Source organism: Pelmatolapia mariae, linkage group LG1 (assembly GCF_036321145.2).
Source record: "Pelmatolapia mariae isolate MD_Pm_ZW linkage group LG1, Pm_UMD_F_2, whole genome shotgun sequence".
NCBI classification, from domain to species: Eukaryota; Metazoa; Chordata; class Actinopteri; order Cichliformes; family Cichlidae; genus Pelmatolapia; species Pelmatolapia mariae.
In genome coordinates, this window is record NC_086227.1 from 3,336,604 (window position 1) to 3,352,936 (window position 16,333).

The following is a 16,333-nucleotide window of genomic DNA, read 5'->3' on the forward strand; positions in this document are numbered from 1 at the left end:
AAAAGTAGTAATAGCGAAAATAATTCATACAGACCAATCTGGTTTTGTTCCAAACCGCTATGGTTCAGATAATATTAGGCGGTTGGTTAATTTGCAAAATTATGTATATGATTCAGTATATCCAACAGTGGCCCTATCGCTGGATGCTGCTAAAGCTTTTGATTGTGTTGAGTGGGATTATCTGTTTAAGACATTAGAAAAGTTTGGTTTTGGTGATAATTTTATTAGGTGGATAAAGCTATTATATGATTCGCCTTCAGCGCGAGTATTGACGAATGGACTCATATCAGATCTATTCCTTTTACAGAGATCCACAAGACAGGGTTGTCCCCTTAGCCCCGGTCTTTTTGTAATTGCTATAGAGCCTCTGGCACAAAAACTGAGAAATAATGTAAATATATTTGGAATTTCGATGGGTAATAGTCAACATAAGCTTCTATTATATGCAGATGATATGTTGTTACTTATGACCCAGCCTGGGAAGTCAATTCCAGCCCTATTAGAATGTATAGAAAGCTTTACGCTGCTTTCAGGGTATTGCATCAACTGGGATAAATCAGAGGCAATGCCTATGTCAGGACACTGCCCCCATACTTTATTTAAACAGTGGGAGTTTCGGTGGTCAGTGAATGGTTTGAGGTATTTGGGGATACAAATTACCTCGGATTACACTAAGATGGTTCGAGCAAATATGGAGCCAATGTTTGAAAGAATAAAAATGGAATTTGGTAGATGGTCTAGAGTGCGTCTCACAATATGGGGTAAAATTAGTTGTATTAAGATGATGACTGCACCCATGATCTTTTATATTTTATCTAATATTCCATTACACATTCCAGATAAGTATTTCAAAGATCTAGACTTTTTGATCCGGCAGTTTCTTTGGGGTAGCTCACCGCATCGTTTAAGTATTAAGAAACTTCAAGCGAGTGCAAAACGAGGTTTTTCATTGCCTAATTTCCAATGGTATTATTGGGTGATGAACGTGAAACAACTTAGAGCTTGGTTACCTACTGCATCAGTTAAACCCATCTGGTCCCATATAGAGACGGAAGTTAATGGCGGTATTTCTCCTTGGAGGGAGCTGTTTGATACCAGTCATAAAACTACCGATCCTATAATTGCAAATGCGAATACATTGTGGTGTAAATTACATAGGGCAGGTCGCTGGGACTTTATTAAATCACCTTCGGCAACCTTATGGGGGAATAAAAGAATTTTAATTGGAGGGACATCGGTTGACTGGTTACAGTGGCGTAAAGCAGGCATCCTTAATGTATCAGATTTATTTGACTGTGGGACTAAATGTTTTTTAAGCTTTGATAAAATTGTGGAGTTATATAAGTTGAAGCGTAATCAATTCTGGAGATATGTCCAAATACATAGTTCATTATCGAAGTGGCTGGGAACCCCCTTGAGTTGTCCTGTGGGCAGCCCTGTGGAAGTCCTGTTCTCAAGATCACCCTTGGGTAAAGTCATTACCTCTAAGATTTATCACTTATTGCAAGAACGGTCAGCTGACCCTCTCCTGAAAGTTAAGGGCTACTGGGCCCAGGACATGGCATTGGACATATCTTCAGTTGAATGGGATTCATGTTTTCTAAATGTTAATACTATGTATAAAGAAACAGGCAGTAGATTTATTCAACTTAAGATAATCCATAGGTGGCATCGAACACCGCAACAATTGTATAAATGGAACCTGGCCCCTACGGACGAATGTTGTGATGGTCAAAATGCTTCGATTTTACATATCTTATGGAGCTGTTCGGCACTTCGGGATTGGTGGGAAAATATAATGGAGGTAATTTTCAGTGTTTTAAAAAGGAGATTTGGTATCGCACCCAAACTGTCCATACTTGGTATAACCACAGAACTTTCTGATGGAGATTTTTCCAGCTATACAAAAAGATGGATTATTCTGGCTCTTACTACGGCCAAACGGGTCCTGCTAAGACATTGGCGGAAAAAGAACCCCCCTCCTTATGAAGAGTGGCTAAAGACAATGGCTAAGTTGGCGTCTTACGAAAAAGTGACTTATGGTTTATTAGACAAATTGCATCAATATGATTGTATTTGGTCCCCCTTTACAAGCTGGCTTTCTGTAACTTGAAGAACAGAGGAGTAATGACAGAGTGGTGGTGTGGGGATTGGTGTGCGAAGAAAGAATAGGATAACTTTCCTTTTGTTTTTGTTTGTTTGTTTTTGTTTGTTTGTTTTTTTAACTATTTATTTATGTAGTTATTCTTAAGATCTGTTATTGAAGTTTAAAATGAAATAAATAAAAATTGTTGATGATAAAAAAAAGAAAAAAAAAAGAACACAGAACATCAAACATAGAACGTAGACCACAGAACATCAAACACAGTACGTCAAACACCGAACGTAGAAGACAAAGCGTAGAACACAGAACATCAAGCACAGAACGTAGAACACAGAACGTAGAACACAGAACATCAAACATAGACCGTAGAACACAGAACGTAGAACACAGAACATCAAACACAGAATGCAGAACACAGAACATAGAACACAGAACATCAAACATAGAACGTAGAACACAGAACATCAAACACAGTACGTCAAACACCGAACGTAGAAGACAAAGCGTAGAACACAGAACATCAAGCACAGAACGTAGAACACAGAACGTAGAACACAGAACATCAAACATAGACCGTAGAACACAGAACGTAGAACACAGAACATCAAACACAGAATGCAGAACACAGAACATAGAACACAGAACATCAAACATAGAACGTAGAACACAGAACATCAAACATAGAACGTAGAAGACAGAACATCAAACATAGACCGTAGAACACAAAACATCAAACATAGAACGTAGAACACAGTACATCAAACACAGGACGTAGAACACAGAACGTCAAACATAGAATGTAGAACACAGTACGTCAAACACCGAACGTAGAACACAGTACGTCAAACACCGAACGTAGAAGACAAAACGTAGAACACAGAACATCAAGCACAGAACGTAGAACACAGAACATCAAACACAGAACGTAGAACACAGAACATTAAACATAGACCGTAGAACACAGAACGTAGAACACAGAACATCAAACACAGAGCGTAGAATACAGAACATCAAACACAGAATGCAGAACACAGAACATAGAACACAGAACATCAAACATAGAACGTAGAACACAGAACATCAAACACAGAACATCAAACATAGAACGTAGAACACAGAACATCAAACATAGACCGTAGAACACAAAACATCAAACATAGAATGTAGAACACAGTACATCAAACACCGAACGTAGAAGAAAAAACGTAGAACACAGAACATCAAACACAGGACGTAGAACACAGAACGTCAAACATAGAACGTAGAACACAGTACGTCAAACACCGAACGTAGAACACAGTACGTCAAACACCGAACGTAGAAGACAAAACGTAGAACACAGAACATCAAGCACAGAACGTAGAACACAGAACATCAAACATAGACCGTAGAACACAGAACGTAGAACACAGAACATCAAAAACAGAACATCAAAAATAGAACGTAGAACACAGAACATCAAACCTAGACATGAAAAACACTACAGAAAAACAGAACATCAAACACAGAACGTAGAACACAGCACGTAGAACACAGAACATCAAACACAGAACATCAAACACAGAACGTCAAACGTAGAACACAGAACATCACACACAGAACGTAGAACAAAGAACATCAAACAGAATGCAGAACACAGAACATAGAACACAGAACATCAAACATAGAACGTAGAACACAGAACATCAAACACAGAACGTAGAACACAGAACATCAAACATAGACCGTAGAACACAGAACATCAAACACAGAACTTCAAACATAGACCGTAGAACACAGAATATCAAACATAGAACGTAGAACACAAAACATCAAACATAGAACGTAGAACACAAAACATCAAACATAGAACGTAGAACACAGAACGTAGAACACAGAACATCAAACATAGAATGTAGAACACAGAACATCAAACATAGACCGTAGAACACAGAACGTAGAAAACAGAACATCAAACACAGAACGTAGAAAACAGAACATCAAACATAGAACGTAGAACACAGAACGTAGAACACAGAACATCAAACACAGAACGTCAAACGTAGAACACAGAACATCACACACAGAACGTAGAATAAAGAACATCAAACAGAACGTAGAACACAGAATGTAGAACACAGAACATAGAACACAGAACATCCAACACAGAATGCAGAACACAGAACACAGAACATCAAACACAGAACGTAGAACACAGAACATCAAACATAGAATGTAGAAGACAGAACATCAAACATAGACCGTAGAACACAAAACATCAAACACAGAACGTAGAACACAGTACATCAAACACCGAACGTAGAAGACAAAACGTAGAACACAGAACATCAAGCACAGACCGTAGAACACAGAACGTAGAACAAAGAACGTAGAACACAGTACATCAAACACAGAACTTAGAACACAGAACGTAGAATACATAACATCAAACACAGCACGTAGAAGACAGAACATCAAACATAGACCGTAGAACACAAAACATCAAACATAGACCGTAGAACAAAGAACATCAAACACAGAACATCAACCATAGAACATAGAACACAAAACATCAAACACAGAACATCAAGCATAGGACGTAGAACCCAGAGCATCAAACACAGAACGTCAAACATAGAATGTAGGACCCAGAACATCAAACACAGAACGTAGAACATAGAACGTAGAACACAGAACATCAAACATAGACCGTAGAACACAGAACATCAACCACAGAATGTAGAACACATAACATCAAACATAGAACGTAGAACATAGAACGTCAAACATAGAACGTAGAACCCAGAACATCAAACACAGAACATCCAACACAGAACGTAGAACAAAGAACGTAGAACACAGAACATCAAACATAGAACGTAGAACACAAAACATCAAACATAGACCGTAGAACACAAAACATCAAACATAGAACGTAGAACACAGTACATCAAACACCGCATGTAGAACACAGAACATCAAACACAGAACATCAAACATAGACCGTAGAACACAGAACGTCAACCATAGAACGTAGAACACTGAACATCAAACATAGAACATAGAACACAGAACGTAGAACACAGAACATCAAACATATACCGTAGAACACAGAACATCAAACATAGAACATAGAACATAGAACACAGAACACCGAACACCGAACACAGAACATAGAACACAGAACATCAAACAGAGATCATCAAACATAGACCGTAGAACACAGAACATCAAACATAGAAAGTAGAACACAGAACATCAAACACAGACCGTAGAACACAGAACATCAAACACAGAACGTAGAACACCGAACGAAGAACATTAAAACATTACTGTTGGCCACATGTCTGTAAAGTTATGTGACATTAGCGATGTTTGTACTTTCAGCGTTAACTTGGTTTTAAAGCCTTTACCGTTCAATAGTTGACCTTAATCCTATTGAGAATTTGATGATTTTATGGATAATTAAAGTCAGTCATATATCCACAAACACAACAAGCTGAAAGTCAGTGATGCTGCTCGGTTTGCAGTCCTGAATATCACGGCACAAGCAGGATTCACTGCACTGTTAATGTTAGCTATGTTATATTGCTGCCTCTGTTCGGTGGTGTCGAGCCAAACGGACTTTAACGTGTGTTTGAACGAGCTGACGGTTCACTCGTTAAGCTGACAGAAAGATGCTTTAATCACAGGAGTCACACACATGTCCACTGCACCATCTGGGAACTCTTCTTGTTTAGCACTCGTAATAACACAAACACTAAATCCTCCTTCTCTTGTGCTGTTTTGTAGCAGTGTATACACCTGAGACTGTCACCTGTCTGTCTGTCCTGCACTCTCTCTCTGTTTCTTTCTCTCTGATTGTGTAATAAAAGTATGAACATGTATTTATAAGTTACACTTGTGTTTGAATCCTGCAGCTTATCACACATTTGATTTCCATGTGTGACGACTGCAAGTGTCCAGAGTGAGGACAGACTGAGGGACCCACTGCTGCACATCATCTGTGAGGCTTTGCACCCCTGATGATCCACCAGGACAAACTCAGCAGTGTGTGAGGAAGAGGAGGAGGAAGAGCCAGCAGCAGCTGACAGATGGAGAGAATAGACAGACTGTTCCCTGTTTGTGAAGGACTGCTAGAAAAGTTTAAAATAACTAATTATCTGTCCTGAATCAGTCTTATTAGGTAATGTTCAAATAATTTGATCATTCCAGTGTTTTCAGTGTGGGAGAAAGTACTCAGGGCCTTCAAGTTACACACTATGAAAGGCAGCAACAAGTTTAATATTCAGAAACCTAAAGTATGTATCAGCAGCAGAATGGACCTAAAAATAAATGTTTGTTTCAGTTCTATGAAGCTTTGAGTATTTTGGATTAGTAGTACTGCTGTGTTTGTTGCATCATATTGCTGTAATTGTTTATATGCTTTATATATTCTGAGGTAAGTTGATCTATAGTGTTACATCATATTCTATAAGGATGTTATGTGTTATGTGCAGTGTCTATTTGTGTCTGTCTACACGTTGGGTAAGTGCCGAGTATTTGGTTGTGTATATGGGGGTGGGAATACACGTTTGAGTCTGCGTGCGCCTGTTCGTCTGTGTCTATATGTCAGGTTGGGTCTTAGACTCCACCTCTCTGGGAACATCTCAGGCCCTCCAAAGTACGGAGGCCTATCTCCCCTCACCACACTCCCTGCCGGTGGCTGATGCCCTCAGACGTTGGTGTGCTGGTGGTTCTTGTCGACTGGGGCTGGGCACTCATGTATGTACTGGCTCACTCCTGGTGGCCGATAGGTGGGGGCCTGGCGCCTGTGGCCCGGCTGGGCCCCTTCTGGGGGGTGGGGTGTCCTCAGGCCTCTGGCCTCTGGGCCTGAAGCTCGGTCCTCTCTGGCGCAGCTGGCTGCCGGCAGAGCCCGCGGGCACGCCACTGCAACCCACTCTGGCCTCTGCTCTGTGGCTGCTGGGTGACCTCTCGTTTGGGGCTCTACTCAGCTCTTCCCAGGAGGGTGGCACGGTTCCCCCCCTTTGGTGGTCCTCCTTGGGTCCTCGTACTCTGGGGCCTCTAGATGTCTGGGGCCTGGATCTCCTCCATACCTGCTTCATGCCCTGGGGGACGGGGCTATGGCTCCCCACACTCCCTAGCAGATCGTTACATGGAGAAACCTTTGGAATACAAGCATGCTTATCCACACAGGTGTACACATGGGTGTTCACAGACACAAACTACACCTTTCTTGGCTGCTACCTCAAAGCACATTGTGCGCTGTCTATCTTGCGTGTTGCACAATAACATTTAATATTTAGTATCTACTGTTATCTACTGCTAGCTAGTTTATTGTGATGGTGCTGTATTTATTATGTTGCTGTTTTTTGTTTGTTTGTTTTCTCTTCTGTTTTTTTTTCTCCATACAGGTGATCCAGGTGTTTTGTTTGTTTTCTCTTTCTTTCTTCTCCCCTTTCTCACCATCTCTTCTCCCCTCTATTTTTCTTTCTCCCCCTCTTTCTTTCATTCTTTCTCCCTGTCCTATCCCCCAGTCATGTCTGTCTCGACTGTAACAACCGAAAATAAAATAAATACATAATTGTAATAAAGGTCAATCAAATGGACCAATATGGCAAGGCCATGATGATCCACTTGGTAAAGTAAATCCGCTTGGCATCTCTCTTGGCCTTAAGACAACAATTCTGATGGCTAAAGATCCAAACGGGACAGGGGGAAGAAAAAAAAAAACAAAACAAAAAAAAAAGGCTGTTATGTGTTTGTATACTTTGTACCCAGTTTGACCCATTTAGCAGAAGTCAGCCTGTTTAAGGCTCTAATATCTATTCTGTATGACTTAAAGCAGTTATGACATGGTCTGATTTTCTCACCCAATAAAGGAATATTTAATATATCAGTCTACTCTTCATTCTATCAGCAACAGTTTTCACAGCTCGTACATTTTGTTTTGACACATATATGTAAGCATTGAGCCAAATGTAATGTAATGCCAACATATTAAACGAACAACATTTGTCTCTTATGTATAATACATCTGTATATACACTGTCAAAGATACTTGTCTTTGAGTGAAGATTTAAGGTGATAGGACATATAAATAACTGCAACTTGAATCTTTGACCCAGAGTTCAAGCTCACTGCTGTAATATATCCTGTATATATATATATCATAATAATCTGACAATAAATATAATATTGGCCATATTATACTTACATTACCACAGTGAGATGATTTTAGTCTCATGAACAACATTAACTAATTGTTATTTACTAACTAATCTTGAAATGACTGTTCAGTACAGAAATGAACCCCAACAATCATGTTTTACAGTCCCGTGGTCTCAGCCTCAGATACTCAACTAATCAAAGTGATGTCATGACGAAAATGAAGGACCAACAAAACATTTTTTCTCCTTCATTTCTGTCACACAAAGCTGTATGACACGTTTCTCGCGGTTAGTATCATGGTTGCTAGGCAACCTGAACAGCGCGGCGAAGGCTAGACCGTCCCATTTCACAAGCCTCTCACTTCCGCACTTCTCGTACGCACCGTACGTAGTACGCGTAGTGCGCGTATTTCAAGCGTGCAGACCCTGAATTGGGACACAGCCACTGTTTGTGTGTGTGAGCAACCGTGTGCACACCTGTGTGTGTGTGAGCACGCTTGAGTTCAAAAGGTTTATCCTTGTAACGATCTGCTAGGTGGGGTGGTCCCCCCAGAGCATGAAGCAGACATGGAGGAGACCCAGGCCCGGACACCCACAGGCCCCCCAGTGTGCGAAAGCCAAAGGAGGACCACCGGAGAGGCAACCGCGCCACCTTCCCGGAAAGAGCTGAGGAGATCCCCAGATGTGAGGTCACCCAGCAGCCATGGAGCAGAAGCCACAGGGGGCTGCAGTGACTAGCCCGCAGGCCCAGCCAGCAGCCGCCGGGAACATTAAAACATTACTCTTAATTGAAATGCATAACATGACGTTTGCTTATGTGTTATATGGGAATTCTCAGGTCCCTAGGAAACTCTGCAGTACTGAGAATAGAGAGTGTAATTGTGGGAGTTGCTTAGTTAACAAAAGGCCATGCACCTGGTGTGGTAGGCCTTTATCTTGCTCAATGAATGGGATCAATTCAAGACATTCTTCTAAGCCATGTGCTATAAATGTACTATTGTCAAAGGATATTTTGAGGTTTGGTCAGTCCTGAATGTTTTTACACTTGCTGTAGTAGGCGTTGGTGAAAGCTAAGCAAAATGACCACCTCCAGGCCAGATCAGTCACTATAGCTGATTAACTGATAACTTGAGAGCTGGATGTTTTCTTTAGAGATATATCATAAACTTTAAAAGAAACAAAAACAAATTGGTGTTAATGAAATACCATTTGACCCATTGTCATTTTCATTGTTAAAACACTTCCTCAGGAATCCTCGCTTGTAGGTGCCTGTAAGGAAGAGGACTCCCTTAATATAATATAAATAAATGTAGTATCTGTATAGCACTTTAGAGCACACCTTTCACTTTATTAAAAGCACCTTTTCAAGCACTTTATTTAGCATCACACTTTAAGCATGGATTTGCACAGTAAAACATTTGCACAAAAGAAGTTTAATTATTTATTGACTATTTACTGGGAATTTTAAAATCAGTTGGTAGCCTTGTTTCAGATCCTGCACAGCTGCTCCTCATCAAGGAATGTGGTGGTTATCTGTGAGGACAAAAGAATGGTGATTGAGATTGTGATTAAGGTTTACCAGTAAGGAAAACTAATGCAAATGTGTGTGTGGGAAATTTAGGAATAAAAGTGGTGCAAATAAGTGTTTGGAAGATAATGATTACTCACCTTTCTTGCCTGTGTGCTCTTCAAGGTGTTTGGGCAAATGTTTCCCTGGGGGTCCAGACACCATTTAAAGGTTCCGGGAGAGACCATGGGTTAAGAGAGTGTGGTGAATCTTTTTGTGCTTGGGTTTTTGGGTTTTTATAATATTGGGTTTGGTGTAAAATTAAAGTGTGAAACATTTATTAATATGAAAATGTGAAATGTATTTATGTATTTATTTATTCTAATTGATATATTGTATACTGTGGTGGAAGGTTGGGATTTAAGAATTTACCTGAGAGTGGAAGAATGGTTTAGTCTGTGACAGCTGAACATATTTAAGGCTGCCAGTTGTCATTAGAGGGTGGATTGTGCTGTGAAGAAGCTCGACGAGTGAATTGTTGTAAGAAGAGCTGTATAGCAAATAAATACTTTTTGTTCTACTACACTTGCCTTGGTCCATCTCACTGTGATTCCAGCCGCTAAGGGCCGCCCTGTTACAGTGCCTGAACTGTGGGGATTGAAGTTTTTGATATTTATTGAGCATTTTTTGTTGCATTAATACTATATGTGATTCTAACTGTTCATTATTTGATCGAAGAACAAATGTGTGTTTCACTGAGAGCGTACCCAGTGATAAATATATTACCTGGAATTAAAATATGTAAATCACCAGATTAACTGAAGAAATTGCTGTTTATTGGTATATTTTTATGACCTTGGGATTTTATTTAATCACCATATCATAAGATCTCTGACGTATGTGGTATAATTGGGATAATTCTGATAACTGTCTGTGAAATAAGAGTCATATGACCTATGAAAGGCCCCTCTGTGATTGGTCAGATGCTGCCAAGGCCACCCCTTTCATATGAATGTTCTGAGAATCTGTCCAGATCATCAATCTTACTTTGGCTTGGATTTTCATTCATGTCCAAATAAACAAGCCCACTTAATAACAGATTTTATATAAAATAAATGAAAACGCATAACAAACCACATGCATACACACCCAGTATTGTGTTTATTATGTGATTTCAATTTCAAGTAGAATTTAAATCTAGTGTATTCTATTTATTGCCAATAAATCCCATTTAAATGACAGAATTACATAATATTACACTTTCAGACATTACAGACATTAATGTGTTGTCTTTGAAGGATGGCCATTTCTTGCAGAAAACATTTTTTTTATGTAAGCCAAAACAAACCCCAAACTTGCCACCACCACTAACACAGAATCTGCAGCTAATCTCACTCTTTATGTTTAAAGTTATGAAAAAATATGTCTAAATTAAAGAGAACCAAATCTAGTGGAGTGTTAGGGGAATTTTCCAACATGCAGGCTTTTAGCTCTTAGTGGTTTAGGCTAATATTTAGTTTAAAATACTATCTTTTCTTAAACAATAATGTTTTGTAAAAGCAAAAGAAAAAAAAACAGAAACAAAGCTCCTATAAAGTACATAAACTAGTTGCTAAAAGACACTTTCTGCCCGAGAAGCTGGCAGCTTTTGTTGAGAATCACAAAGCAGAACGTTTCCAGAAAGTCGATGCTATAATGGCATGAAAAAAAATCTGGCAAAACCAGTTTTGAATACAATGTTGCTTTGAAGTTCTAACTAATGTGTGGAGACGAGCTTTGAACTGAAGGTCATGAATTGTCATAAATTGTTCTTGACATTACATTAAAGCCTGTGCCTTTTGGTGAGTGCACAGGTATTAGATATGTTAACATGCAACCCCTATCAGAACTAATGATTTTGCCTAGAGGACTAGACGACCAAGACACCACATATAGACTAATCACCTTAAAAAAAAAAGATAATTAAGCAAGTCTGTCTTAAAGTCCCACCGTCATGAACCAATTGTAGAAAGGCTCTGCTGCTGCCGCCTAGTGAAGCCTTCATCCAAAATGAATTCTGACTCTACTACCTGTCCACACTCAAAAAATATTAACAGTGCAGTTCAAATCAAACGAGCATCTTCTAAATTCGTTTTTACCCGTTCATGTTATTATCCCATCAAAGATCACATAAAGAATAACAGTAGAAGATACCTACTTAAATATTTGACTATGTACAACTTCAAAGCTTCATAAGAGCTATCAGTATTTGAGTGTATTTTGGCAGGACTGATGTCTGCCATCTTTTCAGATGAAAAGATGTTTTTAAGGGTTGTTTAGCAGCTTTTGATGCAATTTTGTTTTAAGACAGACTTTGAAAAAAGTGATCACGTGAAGTGAGACAAACACAATTGTGAGTAAATACTGGGTTTAGTTCTCCCATTCTGAAGCTATGAGAACTTTGCGGTCTTCTGCTCTTCTGTTCTTCCCGTAGTAACGAGCCATAATGCCCATCAGCACCACTGACACTAAGAAGGCACTGGCAAAGACTGCGGTCGAGATGTTGGAGCTGAAGATCTTCCTCATTTCCCAACCTTCCTCACTTGATTTTGTGCCTGGAGAAGCTGGTGGAGGACTCACTGAAAGACATCAATACATGGATAGTTGGACAAGCTGGCAAGCAAGTAAGGAGGCAGAGAGGCAATCAAACAGGTATATTGATAATTTTTGGATTAACCTTCTGGAAGCGTGCCGCTCCTTTCCATCAGAACATCCTGACTGTTCTCTGCTGTATCAGGAAAAGGCTGCCCAACAAACTGTAGAGGGCCCTGGGTAATGTAGTGGCTACCTGTCTCCCTGCTCAGGCCTCGCCTACGTCTGCGTGATGGATCCTTCAGACATCCCTGGGCACATCTGGAAAAGGGACTCTCAGGCTCACACAGGATCACAGAGCAAGTGATGTACACCTGTAATGTGGAAGGGTAAAGGCTTTGGAATAACAAGCACTTGTCTAACCACCAGTTACCCATCTTGAAATGCTTCCAGGTAGTCGCCACAACTTAAAAACTGCATGTACACTAATCAGGCGTAATATTATGACCACCTCCCTAATACTGTCTTGGTCCCCCTTTCGCTGCCAAAGCAGAACTGACCTGTACAGAAAGGTTTCATCACTCATCTAACTGTCTAATCAGTCTCACTGAACCCGAGGTTTCCGAGCATAATATTGTCTGTCGCATCACACTACCTCTGCCTTGCCTTCTTCCCATCCTGGTGCCAGGTGTTCCCCAGGTGGGTGACGCACAGGCACCCGGCCATCCACATGATGTAAACGTGTCATTCATCAGTCCAGGCCACCTTCTTCCATTGCTCCATGCCCATTCTTGGCACTTTCAGTGATGAACGGGGTTTAGCATGGGCACCCTGACTGATCTGATCCCCAATACTCAACAAACTGCCATGCACTGTGCACTCTGACACCTTTTTTTTTGGCAGTTTGTCTGTTTAATCAAACCAATAACCCAATAAGTACTGCAATTTTGGAAATGTTCTAGCCATCACAATTTGGCCCTTGTCTAACTCACTCAAATCCTTACACTTGAAGGCAAAATGTTAATTTGCTCCCAAATGTCTCCTCCCTACGAACAGATGGCATGAAGTGATACCAGTGTTGTTCACTTCACTTGTTATTGGTAATTTTGTTATGTCTGATCGGTGTATATAGTTATTAGTCAAACCTGATCAAAAAAAAAAAGTTTAAAAATGTTGCTGATTTTGTACCAAAATTATTTTTCAAGCTTTTTCACACTTGGAAATTGGATACAAAACAGCAGGAAAGCAGTGATATCAGGATTTTCTTTGTTATGCATATACTCTTCAGTACATAACTGTGTGAGTAATATTTTTGTATAGGTTAGAGGTTTGTATTTGGTGTTATCCAAAGTTACCTGGTCATAGTTTCCAGTAAATTTAAAGGCTTGAACTCCGAAGTTGAATGCAGTTTGATTAGATGAGTAAATTGTTACTGTCTCGTCTTCTACACACCTGAAAGAAGGTTTAGGTCAATCGTATGAAGCAATGTAAATGGAAGATGACATTTAATAATTGTAAGTTGTAGTAATTAATATTGCTATTTAATATAGCTAAAATACACTCTGAAAATATTATCGACAATTTAGTTGTAAGGAATTTTAAGCATTTTTTAATTTTACAGCACTTTTTTTGCATCAGCACTTACCCATTCCTGATGATGTAGTACGAGAGGCTGTTTTCAGGGTTGTTATCAGGAGTGGCTTTGCATGACTCAACAAACAACATCACGTTTGGTAATTCTGAACTAGCTTGAATGCCCATAAAAATAGTCTGCAGCAGCTTGACTTGTACTGGATAGGCACTAGCCTCCACTCTATTTGTAAAGTTGCTGTTGTGGAAAATTTCAAAAGTGTAGCCAAAGCTTCCGAAGTTGGACTCGGTGAAAATGTAGTCAGCGTTGTGGAGATTGTAGTAATTGGAGATGCTGATGGCTTTGGGAAACTGGCATGAGAAACCGATTTTAACTGTCTTCCTTCGAGTTATAACTTCGTTAGCCAGCTCAAAGGAGTTGATCTCATTCTTGAAAATTATATAATCACCTTTATCCTGTATTTAAGACAAACAAAGGAAAAGCAATTAGTTGCCGTGAGGATAATGAACAACGGTTGTGATGTTGTTCTGTTCAGTATCACGAGCCGCAATATTCTTCTCGTTGCGACGTACAGTAACTGGCTTATTTTACAAACTCAATTTTTGCTTTTCATTAATGAAAAAACATTTTTATCTACAAAGAAATTTAAATGTTTTTCCAAACCTCAATTTTTGTCCCACAAGTGCTGAAGGACATTGCACCCATGATGTGAGTGCTGTTGGAGGTGAGCGAGCATGACGGGTCACTCAGCTTGAGAAAGTTCTCGTCAATGCCAGGCATGGAAGCTTTATCAAGGGCCACTGTCATCTTATTGGTTGAGCAATGAACAGTGGCCTTGCCTGTAAACATCACAATCTATATTAGCTACCTATTAGGAATAAAGTATTTTATCATACGATTACTACATATTCATATTCAAAATCATTAAAAAAATAAATAAAAAGCTATTATAAAAGAAGAAAACAAAGGAAAAAAGAAGGTCTGTTGTGCAGTTAGAATCATATATCAGAGAAGACCGGGACAACACTCCTAACAACTGATCTTTGGGACTGTTAAAAAAGGAGGAAATTCTACACAGACGTAAATATTGCTCTGTCCCAATTTTATTCATTCAAAATTATCTTATTTTACAGTATGCCAAATCTTTTGGAAATCAGGTTGAATAAGAAAATGCAAACAAACAATTCATTTACTTATGTAATAGACATAAACAAAAGAAAAACACTGTTTTAAAAGTTGTTTAGGTTTTGTTTTTATGTATTTTTTTAAGAGAGAGTACTGTCACTTTAAGAGGTTTCGTGGGAAGCAAAATAGAACCACAAGTTTGTGAACAAATGGCCAGCAGTGTTTGTGCTGTTACCATGGCACTCTTAGTTATTACACGCACTGCTCTTTTGTCAAGAGAGAGAGCAGGTGTTTACTAACCTTGTGTGGTAGATGCTTGGGTCACCAAGACAACAACACACCTCATCTCTGATTGGCTTAATGACAAAAAAAGAAAGAAAGAAGATATTTTAGTGAAAATATGGAAAGAGCAAACTTAAATGTAATGTTGACTTGAAGACTGCTCATTATAGTAATCCAAATATCTAATCAACTTTTCACATCAACAGGAACTCAAAGCATTTATACATGTAGATGTGGTGAAGACAGTCTGCTGAGGGATGACTGAACATGGCATGGCTGCTGATAACAGATGGACCGGTGTGAGTTTTCAGACATTGCTGATGTACGATGTGCTAACGCACAACTATATATATATATATATATATATATATATATATATATATATATATATATATATATATATATATATATATATATATATATATATATATATATATATATATATATATATATATATATATATATATATATATATAAACAAGGTCCGCGTCAGGTGTTGAGGAACCAGGGCACCCTGACGACAAGTGGGCTACTGGAACAAGAAGGCATCGGTGGGCAAGAGACGAAAACAGGGCGTTGTTGGAATGCTACTACGCAAGTAACCCTGGTGGAAGGGGTTACATGAATAGGATGAGGGACCTATGGATTCTTCGATACCCAACATCCACAATGACGGCGAAACAACTAGTAGCTCAGTGTTCCAACATTCGAAAGAAGGGACTGCTCTCACAGCTAGAGATTGACGAGGTACAACATAAATGCTATGGCAAGGAGGAGTCAGGACGCCAGGTCAGGGGGGAGATATCATCACCCCCACCCGAGATTGGGTACATAGCCCCAAGTGCAATAGGAGAAGGATCGTTGAGTGCGAGAGGAACTGACCTGAAAGATAGGATCATGGCCAAGCTTGAAACCTGGACCCCCCCGTAGCCGGTTACCAAGATTACGTGAAGTACCCTCAGAAGGTCTGCTAGATGATGTTAATGCAGCACTACGGATGATAC

At 39.5% G+C, this 16,333-nt stretch overlaps 1 protein-coding gene across 1 annotated transcript; it reads right to left on the reverse strand.

The window, feature by feature from the left end:
- Nucleotides 1-12,169: 12,169 nt before the first annotated feature.
- On the reverse strand, nt 12,170-14,729 carry LOC134624365 (oncoprotein-induced transcript 3 protein-like). The gene is made up of 5 exons (XM_063469345.1): nt 14,586-14,729; nt 13,977-14,377; nt 13,687-13,783; nt 12,477-12,705; nt 12,170-12,378 (listed from the first exon to the last, which is right to left on the reverse strand). Exons 1-5 carry the CDS (start codon nt 14,727-14,729, stop codon nt 12,170-12,172), a joined length of 1,080 nt encoding a protein of 359 aa, XP_063325415.1.
- Nucleotides 14,730-16,333: the final 1,604 nt, after the last annotated feature.